The 25,059-nt window shown below is 47.7% G+C and overlaps 1 protein-coding gene across 1 annotated transcript in view; it reads left to right on the top strand.

The window, feature by feature from the left end:
* The first annotated feature begins 1,400 nt into the window (after positions 1 to 1,400).
* arhgef39 (Rho guanine nucleotide exchange factor (GEF) 39) overlaps positions 1,401 to 25,059 on the top strand; it is a 29,049-nt gene continuing 5,390 nt past the window's right edge. Inside the window, exons 1-8 of the mRNA XM_084700955.1 lie at positions 1,401 to 1,648; positions 3,061 to 3,239; positions 3,801 to 3,895; positions 7,353 to 7,473; positions 9,387 to 9,505; positions 15,823 to 15,893; positions 19,020 to 19,148; positions 22,205 to 22,434. Coding sequence (XP_084557081.1) covers positions 3,081 to 3,239; positions 3,801 to 3,895; positions 7,353 to 7,473; positions 9,387 to 9,505; positions 15,823 to 15,893; positions 19,020 to 19,148; positions 22,205 to 22,434 — 924 coding nt within the window. The 5' untranslated portion in view covers positions 1,401 to 1,648; positions 3,061 to 3,080. The remainder of the gene's footprint in view (positions 1,649 to 3,060; positions 3,240 to 3,800; positions 3,896 to 7,352; positions 7,474 to 9,386; positions 9,506 to 15,822; positions 15,894 to 19,019; positions 19,149 to 22,204; positions 22,435 to 25,059) is intronic.

Consider the following 25,059-nt stretch of genomic DNA (forward strand, 5'->3'; position numbering starts at 1 on the left):
TCTTTCCGCAGGTAAAAAAGGACCCTTTGTCAGTAGTGTCTCACGCCGTTCATGTCTCCGTAGCCTGGAGGCATGGTAAGCCTAATTTGCACAGGTCTGTTTTGGGGCCAATTATTATAATACCAAATGTACTGGAAACACAATAAAATTGAAAACAATAAAGAGCTGGCCAGCCAATATTCTCATCCATTTTAATGAACTACTCATTAAAGATGCATTTTATGTGTTCTGCTATTTGCAGTGCTTTGCTTCACTTTCCTTACCATTCTCTGCATTACTTGAAATTACATGACTGATTTAGCTTGAATAGAGTGCTGAAAATGTATACTGTATCATGCACAGATTTAATCTTATCGTTTTATTTTGTTGGCTAGACCTTTTTGTGATGGTTTGTTTGTGTTTGTTGACTGTGTTAAGTTCTAGATGGTCAGAATGGTAAAATGTTTCACGTTCAGTATTGATTACTTTTTGTCTGATTCTCATCCAGTCGAACCCACAGTATATGCATTTGAATACACACAATACATAAAGAAGCCGCATAGGCTACTTGGCCCCAATCAATCAATTCCATCTAAAAGACAAAGAATGTGTCTAAGTATTATCAGCTGAAAGATCAGATATGTGATTTTATCAATTCTTTAACCATCCTGGGTGTGATGTAAAGAAGGATCACATGCTTCCGGTAATATCATAACACTGACCCATCAGTGAGTCCAACAAGCAAATCAACAAACACCCGTTAAGCAGCAGCTATAAGGGCATTTGAGCTGAGCTCAGACACTCAGGGAACACTAGATGTCAGTGTTCTCGCTATTGTGGGTCCACAGAGTGTTTCCTGATTAGAAGGTAAGAGTATATAGGCTGTTTGTGTCTTTGTGTGTACGTACACAACCGTATGTATAGGACATCTATGTGTGCTTTTCAGTGCACACTCCTTGTGGATTTGACGATATGCCAGGGACAATACTGCGTGCGCCGGCGCTGGAACAGCTCCAGTGCCTGATCAGGGGGCATCACTTTCATCTTACTCACTCACATTCATAATTAGCTGAAATTTGCTGAGATGTGTTTTCTTTTTCTAGGATGTATCATCGAGCATGAATTCCCAGCTTAGACTCATGCAGCGTTAAGTTTTTTTTGTTGACAATTATGGGCCAATTATATATTCATAACAAGCACAAAAGTTGAGACCAGTTCCATGAGTAATTTAATTTGGGGAACTCTTTAAACTAATGTCTCAACTCATATCGTGCAATATTTAGTCAGAGAGCAGATGGTAGGAAGTAGGGACTGGTGTCTTTGCTCAGTTGGTTTACTTAAGTCTCAGTGCATCCCAATACCAATTACAAGTAGCCTTTAGTATGTATTTAGTTTATACCATACTAGGTTTCCTCAGGGCTACAAAAAGTCAAAAGAGTACGTTTTGTAATTCCCTATGATGATCTATTGTCACATGTCCAAGTTATTCCATGAAGTAGCTACCCGCCCATTACACCACAGGGCGGCCCGCTTCAATCTAACAAGGAAATGTTTGTCCCCATTACCCGGAAGAAGAGAAAGCAACCGAAAAGAGCGCTCGGATTCAATTTGAACAGAAGGCACCTTCGGGTTACAATAACGTTTGTTTAACCATAGGACCAAGTTCAAAGTAAGTAACGCCAAAACATGTGTTTGTAACATAAACATACTAATAATATGTTGCACTTTCAAAACGGAATGCACATTTCCATGCTGACTTGTAAAACATCTTTACACTCGACAAGGTTACTTTGTCAACCGTGGCAATGTATTGGAATTTGACAACTAAATAAATGGTTTAAATGATCGAATTTGTTTCACCATGTTGTAATGTTACTAATTGTAGCCTAGTAGCATTGTTTAGTACAAAGTAGGCCGAGTGTAATAGTGCTGGCTACATTAAAAGCTGCATGGAACCTGTACCTTTTTATTTCTGCAGTAGCCTACAGTGCATTGGAGTTGGCTCGATAACAATAATGTAGGTCCACTAATGCAATTTACTGAAAGCAAAATGATTTTTTAAACTTAGCTATTCTACAGAGCTCTGTCATGAGCTGTATGCTAAGCATGTACCAGAATGGTCATATATCTTAACAATTTCCCCCACTTCATTGCCACAGCGAGCTTAACATCTGTTCACTGACAACAAGATTCACCGCTGTATGTTCAAGCACCTAACAAAATTGAATCGCTCTGCGGGCGACAAACCATGTTTCACTTGCTCATCCGGTGGAAGATCCAATGTCGGCCTGTTAGCCTCCACACAGTATGGAGGACATTCATATTGTCCCCCACTCTGTGTGCACGAGAAGGGTCCTGTTTGGCATTGATCAGGCCCTCTTGTATACAGTGTTAGCTAGTGGCTGTCGCGGAGCTCCCTGGGGACAGCACAGGGGTTAATTGCTGCTAAAGCTCTGGTCTCTGCCCACTCTGCGTCCCCAGTGCTACATGGGAGATGACACTAATGAGGAGAGCGAGGACACTTCCCAGCCAGGGGACACTGGATGTGGAGGGTGGGGGGGCAAGAAAGTGGTCTAGAGACCGCAGGGGGGAGAGAGGGGGCGTTGCAGGGAGGGTACTTAGAGGAATGAAAATAGTAGTGCATAGATATAGTATGATCATAGACGAGTGAGATTGAGTGAGGGAATCATGATTTGCGTCAACAGTTGTCAGCTTGGAATAATGGATTATATTTATTACTAAAGGCCCCGAGCTGGTGCACTGATACAGAAGTCCTTTTAATAAATCTGTAAAACGACAAGATGAGCTTCAATATTGTTTTTAAATATGTTGTGGCCTTTTTTTAACGCAGAACTATGCATCAAAAAACACTCCAAAGAACTTTTAATATATAGACTACAGGGCAAAAATATGTTAAAATCCTGAAGCAGCCCCTCTTGTGCCCTGTCATATAAATATATTTGAATGCTACTTTGCTTCCATTTATGTTATCGCGCTCTGGAAAAATTGGAAGTGAGGTCATGCCTGGTGGGCTACATGTAAGGTCATGTTTGGTTTTCCTCCACAATTTCTCCCGACCAGGCACATCTCCACCCACCAGGATGAGCTTCTCCCCCAGCCCAGCCGGCCCGGCGGGCCCTGCAGCCGGCCGCAGCATCCAGGAACAGAGGGAGCGCTGGGGAAGGAAACGGAGCCGCACCGGCCGTGAGCTGGTCCAGACCGAACAACGCTACTGTGAACAGCTGGAGCTGGTCAACACGGTCCGTCCACTAACGCTCTCCTTGCTGCCTCATGCCGTCTGTACTGTTGGTTCCTGGAAGTGCATATTACTTGTGAAATGCCGGGTGTTACGACTTTGTAATGTGATTTTAAATACTGAATCCACCAGCTCTTTTATGGTTGTAGGCAGCTACGTAGATGATACATAGTGATAGATTTAAGATTTATTGTACAATTGGCACTAAAAACTGAGGGCTAAAACACCAAATATGGCATAACTAACACATTGTAAAAATGCCTCCTCTTAGCCTTTTTGCTATTCAAGTGCTTGATTATCCAAACATGTTCAATCTATTCATGCTAGAGTATGATTATGCTGTCTCATGTTTGGAGCCCCTGGTATTGTTGGATAAATCCACTCCCTCCATTCTGGGTGTAATAGAGACGTCAGTGGGTGTGAGCACTCTCTTCTTCACTGATGTTTTCCGTCTCACAAATCTCCAATAGGAGAATACGGCTGCAGCTAAACGGAGAGTTTTTAAACACACAAATGGCAGAACAGTCGTCCATTTTGTCACCACTTGCTCTCGCTTCCCTTTCAGTACTTTGTGGAGATTCTGAAGGCCAAAGGCACCCTGAGGCCGCATATTAGAGAAAGCATCTTCAGTTCAATTAAATCCATTCATTCAGTAAACCAGTAAGTATCTTCTGAATAATTAACAGAATATTCATGCTGTGGAGAGTATGGGAAGATATGACACAGAAGAGGGGGGGGGGGGGGGGGGGACATAATTGGTCTCTTGCATGAGAATGAAGTCAAGATAAACTCTGTCTTAGCCTGGTGTACTGCATTTTCTCTTTACCATTTGTAAGAATCGATGAGAGGCATCTCCAGTCCTGACACTACTCTCCCCTGTGACTAGTTATTTCATATCACCTGTAGTTACTGTGAGTAGAGTCGTTCGTCTTGCACTTGATTTAGCTAAATGAACAGGAACCATTTGCATCTCAGCAGGGAAACTGTATTAGCACACCAAGTAAACGCAGATAAGTTTGAATGGGTCTAATCCATATTTAATGGACCAAATCTATCACTCTGACTTGGCGCTCTGGACAGACTGTGGTTTTGGCAGACTGCTCGGCGCAGGCCCTGTTTGGTGGGTTTGGAATTCACACTATTCATTCATGAGACCTGCCCAGCAGCAGTCCATTCAACTGGCCCTGTACGTATCACAGATCAACATTTTAAGAAAGTTCCAAACAAGCAAGTAGTCTGAATCAATCATTGGATCAAGAAGGTGCAGGCCAACTAAAAGCATAGCGCACTTTTGAAAAGTTAGTTCTCTACTACAGGGAGCCTGTTGATTCACTTGCATGCTGGCCTAGTGAATATATATTCATGCTGGCCTAGTGAAATATATATATATATATATATATATATATACACACAAATATAACGTGTTGCCCAAAAATCAGGACTGTGAACTTAAGTTGGAACCCATTGGCCATGTTGTAGATCGAGACTGTTGGTTTTAACACAAGACAACATGATGTTAAACGGTCAGAGAAATTGGATGCACCTTTAATTGGAAATTGTGCTTTTACAATCCAAGCACTCCAGCGCTCCCTCAGGGTCTTATTCGCTCCAGCAATACAGACGTTCTTTTGGAGTCTGTATAGAGGAAGATTGAGGAAGGCATTGCCAAGTGGGATGTATCAGATAAATAGTTACTCAGTTACCATACATCTTCATTATATCGCCTTTATTGGATCAATGGTTGAGGCATCATGGCAAATGCCGCAGTTAGACCCATGGAGATACATTTGCGGTACACCGATGTAGAGGCATGACTGATGGCCTTTTCCTTTTTCCAATAAGCCTGTCTATCATTTGGAAAAATGTGCATGGTAAAGATGATGCTTTGCAATTGATGTGTGTCCTCAGGTAGTGGGGTAATGTTGGTAGCTGTTCAGAACAGTTTCAATTAGAAGGGTTCAGAGCCAAAAATGGACACTAGTTGCCGTTTGTCATTGTAACAAAAACACATTTTGTGCGATATTAACAGTCTACTAGGTGGGATCGGGTAGACTTGTTGTGTTGGGGTTGCAGAGTCCATTCACTGTCTGTTTGCGACAACAGGACACCTTGATGTTCTGTCTGTAGTCCTCTGTTCCTGCACTGGTTGGGGATGGAAGCTCTTGCCCCGATGCTCAGAACGAACAACAGCATTCAGGGAAACACTTGTCAGCTCTGCACAGACTAATGGCCCTCTGATTGAAATACATAAATATACGTTGCAAACTTTGTTTGCGTGCTTGTACTGGTGCGTGGACGATCCTTTTCGTGTTCAATTGACTTTCTGCGGTGTTGATTCACTGCACCCCACAACATGGATTGCACTTTGAATTAATTCCCGTTTTATCCAACATTTGCCAGGTAAACTAATAGGAAAGATGCAAATATATTGATACGGCTGCGTCATTCATCATAGTTGAGGCTGTTTATTGCGACCAGACTGTTGGTGGGCGCAACCCAATTACTGCAGACTGCAGCATAACACACTGTGATAACTTGAAAGAGCTGTCACTTTATCAAGTTAGTAACACGGAAATCAAAAACGTATTCTAAAGATGAATATTCCAAAGAGCGCATCTGGGGACTTCCTTAATGAGAATAAATGTGATATTAAAACGGATCAAATAACCTCCCACATGACAGGAGCAGAAAAGGGGGTTGGGGGAGAAAAAGAAACCGAAGTTGTACGCCCTTATTCGATTTTCTGCTTTGTTTTATCTGCCTTTGTTTGTGTGTTTACATGTGTGCTTAAGAGAAGGAGAGCTTGCTTGTTTGTTGGTTTGTGCACACTTACTAACCCGTGACAATAATTAGTATTCCTCCATCCCTGCCTTGCACAAATGAAGCCATGTAAGCCTGGGTTGTTTGGCCGAGGCTGTGCCCACCCCAGATGTCGCAACTGCTAAGAATTAATGTGGATTAGCATGACGCAGAGAGAATGCTAATGTTATTGTCTTACTCCTCCTGACGGCCAGACAATTTAATTGCCCTGAAAAAAAAAGAATGAAAAAGTATAACAATTTTAATTCGTAATTTCATATTTATCATAATAGCCTCTGGCTGTGTGGGGGGGGGGGGGAGGGAAACGGAAACACAGTTTTTCCCGCCCTTTGCCCTCGTTAGAACTCTCTTGGCTGCTCCAGCATATCCTGATTATGAACAGAGGCTACCTTGGCGCGCAACTTCATTAAAATCTATTTAAATCAACTTCAACAGCAAAGTGCTCCTTCTTCTTCTTCCAGCATGTAAGACCGTAAAGTCTCTGGAAACATCATTAGAGAGTAGGATCCAGTAAGTCTGTATATTTGTGTGTGTGTGTGTGTGTGTGTGTGGTATTTACTCTAAGTTTGGATAACAAGCTCCTTCAGAAGTGTCAACACCCCCAACCAATTGCGTCCGTGTTCCAGTAATGTGGCTGACAGGCTGAGCGACGTGCTTTTCCCGTGCCTTGATGGAGTTGTTTTGTTCCTAGCTGGGGTGGAGGCATGTTCACACTACAAAGAGCCACCTTGTGCCCTCAGGGTAGACCCCATCACCTGAGTCCTGGTAAATATGTCACCCACAGAGAGAGACCCTCCAACAGTGGCAATACGTTAAATCTCCACTCCTAAACCACCCTTTTAGTAGCAAACCGTTGTCGAAACTTAACTCCACTTTATTTTAATTTTTTTCTCTCTTAAATGTGTTCCTTTGCCTCAATGGATGCTTTAGATCTTTGTGTGTCGTTTTTATTGCAGCTGTTGTATCTGCTGATTCAGAGCTTTGGCGCCGTCCTCCTCGGCGGGGACTGTGCCCAAACCTCCCAAGTCCAATGTTGGACGACTCAAGGCTAAACGCTCACTGGGGGGGCTTTTGAAATGAAAGCGTAAAGAGCCTGTGATGCGAAAGAAATCGGCAGCCGTGATTGAAGTGCTTACTTCCGCCATATTTGAAATTCATTGTTGAAAAGACTATCAACCGCCAAGCCAACGGGCCGACACGGACCCACCCGGCGGAGCTCCTACCACGGCGGTTGTTTGCCGTTTCTTCGAGCCAATTGTTAAGTCTGTTTATTGCTTGTTTTTCCATCTCCCTGCAGGACTTTGCTGGTGCACTTGGAGAATGGTTATTTTGGCCGAGGCTTTGAGCAGTTCTGCCCTCAGCTGCATTACTACACCACCTACGTGGATAACATCCACAATGCCCGGAAGGTTCTAGGGGTAAGTTAACCCCCAAATAAAAACCTGCAGATAGGAGTGTGACTTGTGTAGAGTACCAATGTGTGCGCTGCTGACCCAAGCCGCAACATCTCAGTGACTGGCTTCGTCAAAGGACACAGCCCGTGTTAAAATCAGTCACAAACGTTTGTCATGTACACATTTCGATTTCCCAGACACTCACTAACCTGCGCCTTCATGTTGGGTTGTGTAATCGTCCAGCTGGAGTCTAACACAAGCCCATCTTGCACAAGCCTAAATTTAGCATTCCTGTCAGTTCACCAAACTGTCACCTCAATGATTGGTGAGTGTCACCCGCGTCTCAGCCAAAGCCCAGTGGTCCCATTAAGTACAGCACTCTTGATCTCATTAGGACCGTCTTCAGTTGTGCCGCCTACATCATTTGGCCCTGAAGACTCCAACGGGAGTTTGCAGCTAATTAGCACCTCAGCTCACAAGGCACCTGTACCTCGCCACCCGCATGGACGGCTGGCTGCCTCGCTCAGGCATTATGCCGAATCTACCGGTGTTATTGATGAAGTGGGGGTCGGTGTGTGTGTGTGTGAGTGTAATGAAATCCTAAGCAATAGACTTGCATTCCGAAATACATCAACTGCATTTGGTAGGAATGCAGGGAGATGGGAAGACCGATGAGGACAACAAGTCAGACAGGGGGAGAGGTTTAGGCATCCACCACCGCGGCCCTCCCCTCGTTCTCTCCAGCGTTGGTGTCGTCCGTGGCAACGGCGGAGCTCGCTAACATCTGCTCTTACCTACCCACACGCGGAAGCTCCCCCCTCCCCCCGAGCTGCAAAGATATTATTGTTTTAATTAAGAGGAAGTATGCGTCGGCTGCAGATTGACCGATTCCATTGATTAGCGACTGAGCCGCGCCAGTTAGCATTGATTCCTCCGCCGGGTCTACATGGCTGTAATTGCCAGAACACGGGGCCGCATGTTAGCCACGGCCACTTGAGTCAACGAGGGCCAGGGAGGCCTCCCCCCGCCACCCCGCCCCCCTCGTAAGCAAGCGGTGACACTGGCCCGTTTTTCACGGAACGACTTCTCACAGTCACCCAGGGGAGTGTCATCTTTGTCCGGGATGTTGTGACATGTTCTCACACAGTGTTTTGTCCACTTTTTGGCCAAGATGCGAGATACCTCCTTGGGCAGGCCGGTCAGTTCAGCTGATGTCAGTTTTCTGTGACAGGCAGTGATGGGGGGTGGCCCATAGTGAGTCCATGATGAGACATTATTACACACCGAGTAGATTTAGTGTCATGTCGTCCATGATGGCTGTCAACCCCAACAGGCTCCGGATTCTAAACATATTCTCACATCCGTTTCTCATTACACCTCCTCTGCCACTTAATAGCAGATTCCTCTCACACTGTGCTCATCATTCCAGTGATTTAGAAGCTGTCTGCTGCACTGTGTCCAACTGCTCCTGCCAGAGGCGTAATGGCCAGCTAAACAGCTGCGCCTGGTGTGTGAATATCTCTGTCATGCATGCACGTACAGACACACACACACACACACACATACATACACATAAAGACAAGCACACACTCACTCAGTCACTTTTCAGCACCGCAGCTAGCACTCACTCTTTTTTTTCTTTTTTTTATTTATTTATTTTTCTCTCCGGTCTCGCGCGCACACACCATTAAGACCAGGAAACATCGATATGTATGTGCAGGGGGTGGCGGGAGGGTGGGTTTAGGGGGCCTGATGTTGTCATGGGTCGGTGTGACATGTTGGCAATCGGTTCCAGGGTCTGAAAGCTAATGCCATTAGCAGAGAGATGGAGAAAAACGCACGGTCACACCCACACACACCCTACGACCTTAATCCTCCTCAGAGAGACATGTATTTTCTCACTGCAGTGTTGTGTTTCTGTCTCTCGCCTCCTCCAGGCGCATTTAAAGAAGAACAAGGGGTTCCGGCGTTTCAAGAAGCTCCAGGAGGCCAGGCCTGAGTTACACAACTGCACCCTGGAGGACCTGCTCTCACTGCCCATCCAGCGCATCCAACAGTAAGCCTCTGTTTCCGGAAGAAATCCACCTCCTCTTGTTTGTGGCAGACATTGGATCGCGGTGTGAATGTCAAGTTAACCCATAAACTTATCACGGTTGACTACTCACTGTCACAAAACGATCTGGTGTTTTTGGTGGGTGGTTCTGTGACGTAGGAGAGAACCCTTGTTGTTGAGATGGGTCACTAGAATTCTTCATGCTTCAGTTCTTCTTGTTGTTTGGTTGTTTTTTCCCATGTCGCTGTGACAGACATAATTTATTACTGGATGTAGTGAGTGTGTAAACACTCAAGACTGTCCAAGAACTGTCAAAATCCTGTTGGTTTCATGCCCTTTTTTTGCAGGCTGTAATTTCATGCGGTCTTGATCTCCACCGTTAATTAGTCTAACACAGGGAAATATGGCCCGCAACATGCGAACCAAAGCGCTGGATACTGTGACACCGCTTTATCCAGACAGTCGTCTGTGTGTATATTAATTAGGACCTCCTTTGTCTCTCAACTTCTTTCGAGACGTTGCTCGGAACGCAATCTCGTGCCAATCCGTCACGCTCAAGCAAGATACCGCTGCTTCTGGGCCTCGCGTAGCATCTGTCGAGCCGACGATATGTAACTTGCCGAAGTGTGTACTCCTGTAGAGTTCATTAATAGCCATTGTCATCTCCCGGCCTTGCTCTCATGTTGTACCGCATTTATATTCAATTTCAACAAGACGGGTGTAGATTGTATGCTCTCCCCAGACCCATCCTTCCTGATTTGCCCACTCAACCCCCCCCCCTCCTCCATCTCCATTGATCCTTCCTCTCAGTAAAACTCTGAAGACTCCAGGGACGCGCCTAATTGTATGATGATCTTAAGTGGCGCTGCCCGAGCGTCCCAGATAATCACGGCGCGCGGACGGTGCCTCACCTTGCTCCGGCTCCACGCCGGGGGGGAATAGCAGGAAATTGTTGTCACTTATCGCCATTCAAGGATGATGGATGGCGACCGGGAGGGCTGGAGTACGGATACTTATGGCGCTGCGGAGGAGGAGAAATAAAATCACTGCCTTTTATTAAGTGGCGTTCACTCGAGCTGGCTGGCTGAATCACTCCTGTCCTCCCCTCCCCCAAAGTTCAGCGCTGTGACAGTGACGAGGTCGTCGAGCTGATTGTCGCGGCAAATAGCACTCCTCTCTACCTCGATAATAGAGATGTAGCTCTCGCCAAAAGAGGGGCGGCCCATGGAGACCTTGGGTTGCAGCTGCTCCGAGCCGAGCGCCATTTTGCGTTGCGTGGATGTTGTTTGTGCCGTTGGCTCATTGTGAGCCTTTACTGTTGGGGGCCATGCACGAGAGGTTGCGGGGGTCATTGCCACGACTTCTTTACAGTAAAACGAGAGACATTATGGAGCATTGAACAGCCTTGCTTTTGTGCAGCATTCGTAAGAGCCAAGTCTGAAAGGGATTTTTGCTTTTTGTGTTACAATGTCAAGACCTGAAATGTCTTCATCAATGCCAAGTACCATTGCCATTAGTGCCTTTTATGGAATAATGCCAATGAAAAAGTGTCTCCTGAAAGAGAGTATCTCCTCTCTTGGTTTACTGGTTAAATTGATTTGGTAATTGAATCAATGTATGTAACTCCTGGCTGTCGTAATTTTTGGTCTCAGAAGGTGAAACCTTGAAACTTTTCGAGATGAACCCAAGCGTCCTTATTCTATTTTGCCCCCTATTAGTTTGTGGTTAGGCTTGTGTGAATGGTTTGTACCTGTTTTGTAATATTATTCAGGTTACCCATGGTCGAGGAAGACCTGGAAATTGAAATGTCAGGACATTTGAACATGGCAATGTTCAGAATTGGAAAAGTGAAAAACTATACCAAAGGTTCATATTGGCCTATAAGCACTGAAGTAACTCAGGAACAGTGGACGGCAGCTGTGTCCAACACCAATTGTATGGTCATTTTTAGAACGTAGAGTGTTTGCCCCAAAGGTGCGTGCACCACTTCTCATCAGGATTGGTTCAGATATTTCAACAAAAGGTTTTTCTATCATGCAACATGTCTTTGTCCAAAGGAGAGAACTTTTACAACCAGTTGCAAATTCAAACTTGGATTAGAAGTTGACTCAATAGAGTCTAAGAATGACAGCACCAGTACTTTTGTAGCAGCAAAAGTGCCTTAAAAACTATAGTTACATTCTCGTTCGTCAAATAATCCTTTTTTACTACCCCCTCCTCCTTCTCTCCCTCTTCTAGAGGAAGATAAGGCACCCGTTACAGTTATTTCGTATTACATTTTAATTGCGGAAGTTTGTAGAACGAGTACAGTATCTCCTTCTCGTTGCCTCACAGTCAGTTCTATGGGTATGCATTCCTCGTTCTTTTGAAGCTATTAAAGTGAAGTAATTATGCACAGGACTCTGCCGTGTTCACTAACCCATGCCGGAGCCTGACAGCGCCTGTTGTCTCTTAATTAGGAATTTGAATACTTAATGCACGTATTTAAAGCAAAATAATTAGACAGATATTTCCTCCCTCTCTTCTTTTTTTTTTTTACTGACATGTGTGTAAGTGCCCGAATGACCCAACGTGTCTATCGGGGGAGAGAGAGAGAGGCGCAGGGAGGAAAGCACCACGCATATCATCTGCATATTACAAAGGAATTAGCGGTCTGCGGCGGGCCGCATCCCATAACTAGGCCAGCTCGCATGCTTCCCGGCGCCGCATTCTTCCTTCATTAGAATATCTGAACTGTTATAAATATGGCTCCGATTACGTTATTGTCTCGTTATCTTCTCTTTGCTTTGCCGCTAATGAGCGGGACAGGGCGGCTAAACGAGCGAGTTCCGTTTACATTATTTGGAATGTGCCGTCATCATGCTCATTAGGAGTGCGCCCCTTTTTGTTACGCCGTGCCTTTAATTAGATTTCCTGCACCCCTCCCTAATAAGGACGAGGGCATCCGTCGCTGATAATGCCTGTAATGTATTTGTTATTACAAGACGAGACAAGAAGAAAAAGAAGTGGAATTATTTCTCCTTTTAAGCGTCTCTTAATTGAAGGAGGCTTAATTGGAACTTGTTCGGATTCCCTTTCATTGCTAATGAGTTATAGGCTACAACGGCGTCCCCCCCCCCCCCCCCCCCCCACCCACCCTCCTTCCAAAGACTTGCAGTGTGCAAACTTTGTAGTTGTAGCGCAGGCAGCTTGGCAGTAGTTGATACACAACACATTCTCCCCTCCTGGTTGTCTTCTCTGACGATCTGCTCTCTGGATCTTCATTTCTTCTCGTCAATCTTTTCTTCAAATCCCTTGTCAGCCTTGGAAGTCAAGTGCATCTTGCGCAGCTTCAATAAACTGCAGTGTAGCACTAGCCTGTACACACACACACCTACACGTTGTGGACATATCGTCACCCATCCGCCCCATAGCACAGAACAGGCGCGCAAGGTTCAAAGTCAGCGTTCCGATTTTTGTATCCACCGACACACACACTCCCTCCTCGCCATCGCTCGCTCTTCCCGCACCGCTACAAAGCCAGACGCCATAGGAGTGGAGCGCGGCGGTCGGCCCGCTAGCACCGGCTAATGGCCTCCCTGGCACCTGTGTGTCTCTGAAAACAAGCCCAGACTGCACAAAGAGTGGGCCTCTGACTGAGAGACGGAGCGAGGAGGGGAGACAGACACACAGGAAATCAATGTCGACTGTCAATGCACTTCCCAAGGTCACTTTGCCCCCTCCCCGTGTGTGTGTGTGTGTGTGTGGGGGGGGGGGGGATAGGGGGTAAAGATTTCTGAGAACGCCGGCATTCTCGACAACTACTTTTTATTCGATGAGGATTAGAGAGGGGAGGAGGGAAAGGAGATGGCCAACATCCCCATGTTACCTTAATGCACCACAAATGGATCGGGCAGCACATATGGTGCCCTTTCCCATCGGATTTCATATGGTTTTTCAGGGGAAGGTCTCTATTTTTGCTGCGTAGCCGTCGGCCATCGACATGACTTGGAGTCATGCGGATTCTGAAATGGAGGCACAGCGCTTTCAGTCTTGAGTCGTTTGTCGTTTGTTGTTGTTGTTGTTGTTGTGTGTTTGTTTTTTTTGTTTTGTTGCTGCTTGTGACCCCACTTTGTCACAAGCCAGCTTTAGCAGATGTGACGGGATCTTTAGTTTTTCGTTTTGTTTTCAGTCAGGTAGAACAGACAAGATGGATTTTCAGCTCACATAATGAACAGGCTCAATGCCAGAGCTTCTGACTGTCTGAGCACCCAACATGATATCTTCTGTTGATCCCACGTTTGCTAGCCTGCATAAAGAAAAAACACACCTCCCCCCCCTTTCAGCTTGGAAGCACGACTCATCTCTGCTTTCTCTGAAACAAAAACAAAAAGAAAGGAGAGATGAGATGAGAGAGAGAGAAGCTAAATTGGAACCTTCACCTTCTCTTCTGCTCTCTCTCTCTCTCGCTCTCTCTCTCTCTCTCTCTCTCTCTCTCTCTCTCTCTCTCTCTCTCTCTCTCTCTCTCTCTCTCTCTCTCTCTCTCTCTCTCTCTCTCTCTCTCTCTCTCTCTCTCTCTCTCTCTCTCTCTCTCTCTCTCTCTCTCTCTCTCTCTCTCTCTCTCTCTCTCTCTCTCTCTCTCTCTCTCTCTCTCTCTCTCTCTCTCTCTCTCTCTCTCTCTCTCTCTCTCTCTCTCTCTCGGTTGGCCTTGTAGTCTCAGCCTTCCTTAAACATCCTCAGAAGCAGAGTCACTCAAAGACACAGTGCCTTCACTCAGTCGCTCGCTCTTTCGTACACATACAACCTCTCTCACACACACACACAGTCACTTGCTTACACACATGTGAATGCACAGACCTATACACAGTAGCCCACTCCAGTCACCAACACGCGTCGCCTGAAAGACGCACGTGGACATCCAGTCACTTATGCACACGCATGCGAATACACACCCACACATGCACACCACTGGCTGTTGCGAGTGACGGGTGCCATGGTCTTGGCCGCCGGTGGTATTTCCACTTCCATCCGGCTGCCAGAGACCCGAGGCGGTGGCATTGTTTCCCTCCTGGCACTCCACCAATTAGAGAGCTCCGTGAGTCACGGCTCTGCTGAGCACCCTGGGAATCGAAGTACTTAAGCTCAACTTCTCGCCCTCGGGGGGATTCAAAAGTCTAGCATGTGAAATGGAAATGGCGCACAGCGGGGCGAGGCGCCTTTTAGAGTGCAGGTAGCGTTGACGCGGGCGCTGCACCTGCAGACGTGCGGAGAGGCCGTTTGAAACACCACAAACAAACAGATGGTACGCAAGCGATTATTTCTATATTCTTCTGACTTTGTAAAAAGTTTCAATATTAGTTGAAGTGTCAGACCTGGGAGTTTGACCCGGATGTCAAAATGTTCCGGAGGGGGGGGGGGGGTTCTCTCATCCCTGGAGAACGTTCTCTCATCCCTGGAGAACGTTATGAACATTTCATCCCCTCAGCTCAAGAGGGAGAGAAAGTGAGGTGATATTTGCAATGATGAGGGCTTGTGATCAGGCCTGGGAAGCCTTATCGAGATTGAACATTTTTCGAGTGCTTCATGATGAAGGGGAGCCCTTTGATGCCCCCGAGAGTGCGTTTGATTATAGTTAACCAAGCTCATCTTTTCTATTGGCCCCAGTGAAAATAAATAGCCCACCCCGAAATGTCCTTTTTTCTTTCTGTTCTGGTTTCACCTCCTGATGAAGGATCATTTCCTGTGTGATTAGAACCCCTGATCTAGCCTGCCATTTATAACCACTCTCTTTGGATACAGCAATAATCCATATTTAATTTGGCCTAGAGGGCAATCTGTCTAAGGGGAACTGGAGTAAAGCTGTATTTCACCATTCTGTCACCTCCCACTTCGTTTTCTTGACAGAAAAAACGACACCCTCTGAACTTTTGGGCGGCAGCTCCTTCGGCCTCAAGCGTCATCCAAAAATCGCTCCACGCTTTCATATGTCTGTGGTGCGGTTTGACGCTGTGGCTTCCATTTGGGACATTCAGAGGTCTGTCTTTCCAGTTCTTCTCGATGTTCTTTCTTTAGCTGCCTAGCTCCCTGACAGGATAGGTCTTAGTTGTGTGGAGCGGGTTGACAGAGAGCAGCCCCAGGTGAGCTGTGCGCTTCCACGGCTGTCTGAATGTATGAATAATGTTGCATGGCAATGACAAGGCCCGTCCGACTTGCTAACACCGCCTTTGCGTTGTTTACTGTTGTTTTACGTCTCTGCCTCTCTGTGGGTTTATATTTAGACGCGCGAGTATGCACTGACCTTGTTTGTTTTCTTTTTTCCCCCCCGCCCGTCTTTTTCGTAGGTACAAGCATTTCTTACGGGACTTGACAGAGAACACCAGTCCAGACAACCCAGAGTTCCAACAGCTTTCAAGTAAGTCTGTCTCCGTCTTCCTTGATGTGCGGACTCGCTGAATAACCACTGCTGTGCCGTACCTTTCAAGGAAATTATTTATGGATTAACCCGCCATCGTTTCCCGAGCCTTTATTGTCGTAAGTTCTACTCGTCAGCGCAGACTAGGATGTGTGAAGACTTGGGAAGCGTGCTGTCAACCCTGGTTTTGAAGTCCCACTTTTCCCCATCACAGTTTTGTCAGGACTGTTCCACTTTGTCAGTCTTCAGGAACTGAACAACAAGTGGTATGTTACAGCGTGGGGGATGATCACAGGGTTCCTCGACGCTAGCCACCGAGCCTTTTTGCTCGCGTGCTGCTGCATGTCCCACGCTCTCCTTTGTACCCCAACGACAGGTAGGATGAAGAACGCAGGCATATGAAGGCCACTTCTCTTCAGGAAGGAAGGAAGTGAACGCTTAGGCGCGCGCACATATTTGCCGAGCATTGTCACTGCGAAAGACGACGCTCATTAACTTCATTTGAGCAACAAAGAATGTTCCAACTGTTCCTCATTCTATCGCTGCCCGTTTGTTGGGATTGTCACGGCACAAGTTGGCGTGGGGAGGATGAAAGCGCGGCAAAGCTCGACGCGTGTCGACGTTTCTTGATGTGGATTTTGACGTAATTAACTGGGACCAGATCTGAGGATATTAAACGCGGAACGATATTAATAAATAAAACTTTCCAACATCAACAGAAGCCACGATAATGACTAATTTTGATCGTCAAATAAACAGCAAATCCGTCTTAAGCTCAAATGTACACAAGGAATTATTTATGTGTATCAATTAAAATCTCATTGGTTGCGTGCTGCTTTTGCTTACAAATTAAAACAGCGCCTGACTCTAAGATGAAGGTACATATCCAAATGCGCTACTCCATCGCCTCTTCCGCCTCATTAGTGTGTCTTTTTTAAACTCCTCAGCTTTTTATGAGGGGGGAAAGAGAAGAGGGAGAGAAAGCAAAAAAAAAATACAAAATGGGAAGAAGAAAAAAAAAACTTTCCGTACGTAGCCCTGTTGTATTGTAAAGGGAATTATTTAAAAGAAACCCCAGACAAATCACATTGTATCTGATTAAGCAAACTAGCAGCGAGAATCACAAGAGGCTTAGTTGTTGTTTGTTGGCTTCTCTTGTTGTGTTCCTCTGTGTTTTTGTTTGGCTTTCTTTCTTTGTCTGTTTGTTCTCTCACTTTCGTTCCCAATTCTCTCCCCAGTATGTCTGCGTTTTTAGCGTGGAGCGGCGTGGTTTTAATTGTCGTAATTGCAGTACTTCAAGGGCTTTCATCAGCCAGTCTGTGGTCTGTACAGGGCCTCGAACAACGGCGGTATGCACACTGCATCCACACCAAAAGTATCCGGAAATACCCCCCACTCACTCTCCAATTCACTTCAGGAAGTTAACGCCGCCACACTCCTATAGCTAAATCATACATAAACATACTTGATGGACGAGTTTAAGACTTTAAATCTCTGCTGTATTATTAATGCGTCGGACATCGCAGTGTTGGATTGCGCTGCAATTAGGCGGTTGTTGTTTTTATAGATGGAGGCAATGAAAATCCTCAGAATGCTTACAAGCCATCTCCACGCAGATGCTTTGTTTGGTTTACATTGTAGCTGTTGCGAAGATAAGCGAGCCAATTAGGCTGTGATTATTTTATCGCAGAGGAATCGCCCCCAGCATCATGTTCATGGACTGAACCGCGACGCAGCTCAAAAAACCAGAGCAGAAAGCTGAGCTCGAAATGAGAATCCATCTGTTTGTTGTTATTTTGGATGTGTTAACGATGTAAACGTCTGCCGCAATTATTATGACTCGCACAGCATAATTGGAAGACTGTGTCTAGAATTATTGATTTGTGTGTTTTTGTTCTAGGGTAAGTTAGTAGCAGAGTCTGGGAATCAACAAGGCCACTGTCTCGTAGTGGAGTATTACAGGAAGGCTATTACCAGACTACAAATATCACTTTTAGTTAAGATCTGATCTGCTAAGCAATCAGCTGTAATATTTAATCTCCTCTTCCATAGCTCAACAGAAGTTTCGACGTCGTTGCTAGCAAGCTATAAAAATGTGTTTGAGTTGTTCATTGCATTCTTTTACTAATAAACGGACAGAAAAAAAGATAGCAAAATGGTGAATACTTGTGTATCTAAACAATAGCAAAGGGATAAAGATGGCTCACATAGACCCACGGACGCTATAGTTACGTGTGGAAAAAAATCTCTTGAAGGACAGCATTTCAAAGAGAACGGGTTTATTTAACCAGTTGAGCGCTGCATATTATGGAGATGGGGGGGGATGTCAATGTTTGCATGCAATTAGCCACTGGGGAGCGTGTGTGCGCATGGGGCCCTTGCGTTGAGAGTTGCAGAGGCCCCTGTGGCGCACACGAGAAGCCCCCTAATTAACGTGGCCGTCCACAAGGCAATGCCTCGTACACACACTCACACATGCGCGAGACACACCCCAGTCCTCCTCCGGGCTGCAGATCCAGGCCAATCAGGAGTGTTTGGATGTTTTAATTCACACACCGGGGGTCAGGACTCCGAGGGGGGCTGATGATGATGTAATCAAGCGCCGAGGAGGATTGTGGGAACACTGACTGAACCTGCGACGCAGGACGAACCTCTGCGTGGGCTCCTTCATCACGTCCCGCCTGCACATTCTGTTGTCGCGCACCCCAACTAGCGAGGAGCCGACTGACTTGGCATGTTTTAGTGTGGCGTTCCTCGACACATCGAGTCTTTTTGTGCTTGATGGATGGATGGATGTGCAATGACGGATGAAAAGACCGTGGCTACTTGTGGGTAGTGACGGGATGTGTGTGTGTGTGTGTGTATGTGAATCCCCCAGAGGAAGCGTCCCCATCCACTTTCCTCCTCCACATGAACCAGTGTGTGTGTTTGTGTAGTGTCGAGTGAAGTGAGGGGTGGTAGGGCGGGCTGGATAGTGTATTCAGGCAGTTCAATGCCTCGGCTCTGTACTGTGTCCACACGCGTTCACAAATACTCCCAACACAACTCAGTCCCTCTTTCACACTAAAGTCACACACACACACACGCTCGCTGTCTCACTCACTCAAACGCACACATCCGCTGCAGGGGCAGTGAAGGCGGTCTCGGAGGTGTCCCAGCGTATCCAGGACAACGCCCGCAGCCATGAGAACCACCTGCAGCTGAGGCGTGTGCAGAAACTGCTGAAGGGGCGGAAGACCAAGGTGCAGGCTCCAGGTTAGTGCTTCTGATCAACTATTCCTTTTATCTGTTCTGAGGAATACCTCTCTTCCTTCCTCTCCCCCCCCCCCCCCTCGCTCACTCTCGTCTACTGGGACACTTAGGAAGGTGGTAGGAGGGAGGGCTGATAAACTTCGAAATTAGTGGAAGTCTGGTTGTAAAGAAGTTTGGTTTGGGACGCTTTTCGAATCCAAATGTCGGGGAGGATGAATAAACCAGGTTCTAACCCGCACATCAAAAACGGACCCTGACGTATCACAGGGAAGAGTCTCTCCTCTAATTGGTGAGAAGGAAGCACCCCTCCCCCCCCCCCCCTCTGCTTCCCTCACTTTCATATTCCCACGTCCTTTTTCCTCTCTTGTCTCCATATCCTTCTGTCCCTCTCTACTTGTGGAGCGATGGCCCTTTCTTCCTGCCTCTCCCTTTCTCTCTCTCTCTCTTTTGGTTTGTCCTCCGCTCAGTCTCACGGGTCTCTGGAGAGATGCCCACGTGTGGAACAACAGTGAGACGGCCCTCCTCGTGCTGGGCTCGCCCTGCCAATTTCCCCCAGGTCCAATTAGAGCCCAGCCTCATCCTGCCGGGCCGGCAGATGAAAAGGGAAACGGGTGCTTGCGTGTGTCTCTCTCTCCTATGTGTGTGTGTGTGTGTGTGTGTGTGTGTGTGTGTACACAAGCAGGCAGGCCTTTATGCCACGCACACTTTTCTGTCTCTGTGTGTGTGCGTGTGTGTAAACCCACTCACGCACTCAAAGGTGGCTTGGAGGACGGCGATGAGTACGGGGCGAGCGCAGGGCTCGGCCCACACCGGCTGAGGTGGACGTGGGAAGATTCAGAAGCCTCCTCCCGCCCCCGAGCCCTCGGCCCCTCCGCCGAGCTCCCTTTCACCCAATGAGGTGCCGATCCCATCTGAGGAACTTCAAGAGAGCCAGCCCCTCTTACACCCCCTCTTCCTTCAAGAGAGCCAGCGCCCACCCCCCCCTAGTCCCCTACCTCCCCACCCTGTCACCACTCTTCCTCCTTCTAACGTGGGTAAAAAGAAAAGGCCTACTCCCCCCCCCCCCCTCTTCTTCTTCTTCTTAAGATGAGAAGTGCCAGGGCCCCTCAGCCATATTAAGTAGCTCTGTAGGAGATAAGGGGGCCGATTTCTGAGACGCGAAGCCTGGATCAATGGGACATCGATACGGCAGACAGTCTGGCTGTTTCCTCGGAGGCCACTGGTGTGGGCTGCTGCTGCCGGGGCCGAGACGGACTGAAACGCCAGCCTCCTCTCGTCCAAGACAAGTTTCTGGGAGAGGGGGGGGGGGGGGGGGGGGGGTTGTTGTGAAAGAGGTGGAGAGGAGACAGTGAGATGAGGGAGGGAGAGAGATAAGGGATAAGAGATGTACTGTAGACTGAGGTGGAGTGAGAATGACACTGATGAAGCGCTCTCCTGGCTCATCACGCGGGCCAACACTGCCCCCTCAGACTGCCTCTGCCGTCCTCGGTCGGCCATCACGCCCGGGCTGTTTGCTCACCACGGAACACTCTGGAATTTTAGATTCAAAGAACCCCGTCCATAGCCATATTCATAATGGATGATAGATGAAAGGCCTTCGGACAAAAAAGCCCCTCTCCAAACAAACAGCATTGACGTCCGTCACCGGCCCCCCCCACCGGCCCCCCCCTTCTACCCTCCTTGCCCTTTCCCCTTTCATGTCACTGATCTGGACACAGGAGGGGGACCCGGGGGGGTCCTTTGTAGTCCAACCTTTGGCACCTGTCCCAACCCTGCCGGGTGGCTGCCACCCCCCCCCCCCCCCGGGACACACGCAGGTCTTTGTAGCAGAGCAAAGGTGCTCTTTGACAGGGGGGACGTTAGGTGCCGCGAGGTGGTGGCGATGCCACTTCGCTGCTTTTGAACCAGGTGCTGCTCAAAGTGCCCTTGCTGGCTGGATGGCGGTGGGGGGGGGGGGGGGTCTGTTTACCCTTCTGGGCCATAGATTGTGTGTGGATGTGGCAGATCCAACGTGACAATTACACCGAAATTATACGTGCAGATAATGACGACCACTTTAGCAGGCTCTCAACCGAGAGCACGCACCATGCCGGCTGTCTCATTGCAGACATCCAGACCCCAAAAGGCTGGCTATATCCGTTGGCATTCTCCAAGCCTGCGACTTCGTACGAGCCTACCCAGCAGAAGTGCTGTCATCGGCAGAGAGGAAAGGCGATCGCCGTGCCCAAATCTCAACACCTGAGAGTCCCGCTGTGTCCCTCTATCAAGAGTTTGCTTCTGTATTTACGATTACATGTATTCATTTAGCGGTTGCTTTCATCCAAAGCAATGTACAGGGCATGCGGGACTTACATTTATGGCTATTTATGAAGAAGTGGAACCTGTTGGGGGGGGGTTAAATACATGACTCAGTATGCATTGCAGGAGGGAACTTTGCATCCTTGGGCTGAGTGAGATTTAAATTCATACAAGGCACCCTGGAGGGATGGCACTTAACGACAAGGAGCCGCTCACGATCCCACATTCAACCAATGGTGTTTTTATCCCAAACTGCATAGACCACCGGGGGCAAGGGAAATTAAAGAACAGGACTGGGCCTGAAATGAATCTGATCTATTCAAATGTCAACTGCTCAGTTAAGAGGCCATCTCACGCCTGCCACTCAGTCCCGAGATGAGATTTGACTTTGTACCAATCCTCTACTTGCCTTTTTCCCCTCTGTTTCTCCACGGCTAATTTCTCCCTCTCTCTCTCTCTCTCTCTCTCTGTCTGTCTCTCCCTCCCTCTCTCTCTCTCTCTTTATTACCTCTCCCTCGCCATTATTCCGCTTTCCAGTCCCCTTCTTCAGGTTGGCCTTTGTGTCTCTCGAGTCTCTGCCGTCATCTATTAACTTCCTTTTGATGATTATAAGGCTTGAACCATGGAAGCTTTCTGATCCTCTCCCATCTTTCCCTCCCTCTCTCTCTCTCTCTCTCTCTCTCTGTGTGTCTGTATCTCTGTCTGTCTGTCTGTCTCTGTCTGTCTGTCTTTCCCTCCCTCTCCCCTCTCCCCTCCGGCAGGGAGGTGGTACATCCGAGAGGGCTGGCTCAGGACGGTGCCCCCCAAAGGGGCCGAGGCCAAGCCCAAGATGTTCTTCCTGTTCTCGGACGTGCTGCTCCAGGCCAAGCCCTGCAACAAGCTCCACCCCACCCACGGAGACAAGTTCTCCTGCCAGCGCGCCTACCCTCTGGCAGAGTGCACCGTGGACAAGGTGTTCGGCCACACCAAGAGCCAAGGAGGCCTGCTCAGCGTGAGTGGACTCCCCCCTTAGGGGGCGGAGGTGGGGGTCTTTAGCTGAGAAGGGGAGGGATGGAAGGGATAGCTGGGTAATGTAGTCGATGAGGCTCGGTGAAGTGGGATAATATGAAGCCCAAGCAGTGCTTTTCCTAATGTGGTTCCCCAAATAGTTGTGGTTTTTGTAGAGGTTTGCGGTCGGATATGCTGGGTTTGTTTATCCGTCGGGTCACAGGACCACAAATTCAGTGAGGGAATGCGACTAGACCACAAAAACTCCTCTCGCTAACGGTTAAGAGTAGTTTGTGGTGCCAGGTGGGTTCGCATCTGTTCTGTGATTTGCTTGAGTAAATATACGGTCGAAATAGACAGCCATAGCCAAAGAAGCACACAATTTAATTCCATTTTTTTGACGTACATTGACTTGATTTATCTCGCTTTGTGCACAGTGGCAAACTTCCAGAACATGAACCTGCTCCCACACACCGCAATGACTCCACCACTGAGGTTGCCTGCGAAATGAACATGTCATATTTTTTCTCCCCCCAGCTTGTCAGAAGAGACCCCTTTTCCCCTCCTCCCTCCCTTTCTCCTAATTAGCAAGAAGAGAAGAAGAAAAAAAAGGGAAAAAAACAGTCTCATAGAAACATCCAGAACTTCAACTTTTAATGTGTCTCGTCGCTGCTTGATCCCTCTCCCAGGTCCGGGTACAGCTGCTGTGTGACAAATCGCGTCTAAATGATGTAGCTGCTTGTCATGAAACATTCAAAGCAAACGCGTCGCGCGTCATTGAGCCCAGTAACCGAACCGTTTACTGCCGCGAGTCTTCAGCTCCTTTATCAATATTCATTTGGACTGATGGTGCCTCTCAAAGAGCCGCCTTCATGTTCCCAGACTAGCATGTTCCCTATGATGCCAGCCCGCCGCCGTCTGCCCCACCAGCACACTGTGATGACTTGGTCGCTCGTTCAAAGTCTTATTAGGGCCTTTTCATGTGAGGTTATCAAGGCCGTGGTGTTTGCTTTTATAGTACAACACGCTTTCATGCCAGGCTTCCTTTTTCCCGCCGTGTTGCAGGTAAAGCAGGAGGCCCACGTGCACATCACAGCATCGTCCTATTGACGAGCCTCATTGATGTCTCGCTGCGACCAAGCCCACAGGCTTTAATCAGTTCAGGGGGGTGTGGATTGTTATGATATTATGGTTATGAGTCCCTCCACACCACCGTCATGTGACTGACGAGACGACCGGCGCCGACGGAGATGAACCGGGGCGGGTGGAGATGAGTGAGTCCTGTGTGTGTAGTGGGTGGTGTTTCTGTCTGTCTGTCTGTCTGTCTGTGTGTGTGTGGGGGTTTATACAGGTGTGTGTGTTTATCTCTGTTTGAGTATCGGTATGTGTTTATCCAGGTGTGTGCGTGTGTGTGTCTGTGTGTGTGTGTGTATCTCTGTGTGTGTGTGTGTGTATCTGTGTGCGTGTATCTGTGTGTGCGTGTATCTGTGTGCGTGTGTGTGTGTGTGTGTGTGTGTGTGCGGGGACAGCGGGTCTCTCCCCGCTGAGGGACGGCGTGAGGATGTCTTGGTGTGCTGGATCAGATTAGGCTGGAGATCCATCTCTTCCTCCCCCTCCTGTAAATACATCTTCCTCCAGCCTGTTGGTCGTCCCTGCCGGGCTGCCCTGCGTTATCTAATGGCAGCACTGGCATTTCATTAGCCCCTTATCCCACCGAGGCCCCAAATGCAAACTCAATAGCATTACTGGTAATGCCTCATAAGGACACATTATTGATCCCAGCCCTCCATAACCTGGAGGAGAGGAAAAGGGCTGTCAGCACTCCTGGGCCCTCCTCATCCCCACCATGAAGAATTAAAGCCAAATTAAATTTGACAGAAGTAAATGCCATGGCAATCTATATGCAAAGTTTTTTTTTTTTTAGGAGGGGGGGGGGGGGGAGCTTTTATGAAAATGTCCCGGCTTTTTCTCACGCCTGTTTGGAGGGGAAAACGCTTCTCGTCTTTGGAGTGTCCCCTCTTTTTCCCTCTCCTTGTCTTTCACCCTCTCTCTCCTTTCTTTTTTCTCTCCTCCCCTCGCTCGCTCGGTGCTCCTCTCCCTCTCCCTGTCTACTGCTTTGCCTGCGCTACTCTCCTCTAATATCCCCTCACTACTTGAATATTATTCCGCATCCGTGACAGATTCCCTTTGATGTATAAATAATCAAGCTAAATTATGTGCGGCGAGGAGCCTTCGTGCTCCGCCGTCCTTATTATACAAAGTAATTTCTACCTAAGAGGGTCAGATTTCCTGACAAATCCCTAATTACCGCGACGCCATAGAAGTGGAATCTATTTGTGCATAAATCAAACCACCACTCTCCCCCCCCCCCCCCCCCCCCCCCAAGTGGCCAGCCCCCTAATATCACGCACCGCTCTATTCACTCGCCCACCCAACCCCACCCAACTCAACTCTCGTTCGCTGAACTCTCTAATTAGATAATACTTTTGATGACGGTACATTTGAAATCTTAATCCCTTTCATACAACGCGCGAGAGAATCGCCCCTCCAGCACACGGCATGCCCCTTTACAAACCATTACTTTTGTACCAGGAGTGCACGACGTTTGACATAAAAAAACAAAGACAGA

This window comes from Hypomesus nipponensis, chromosome 7, assembly GCF_054491055.1.
Source record: "Hypomesus nipponensis isolate SF chromosome 7, ASM5449105v1, whole genome shotgun sequence".
NCBI lineage: Eukaryota > Metazoa > Chordata > Actinopteri > Osmeriformes > Osmeridae > Hypomesus > Hypomesus nipponensis.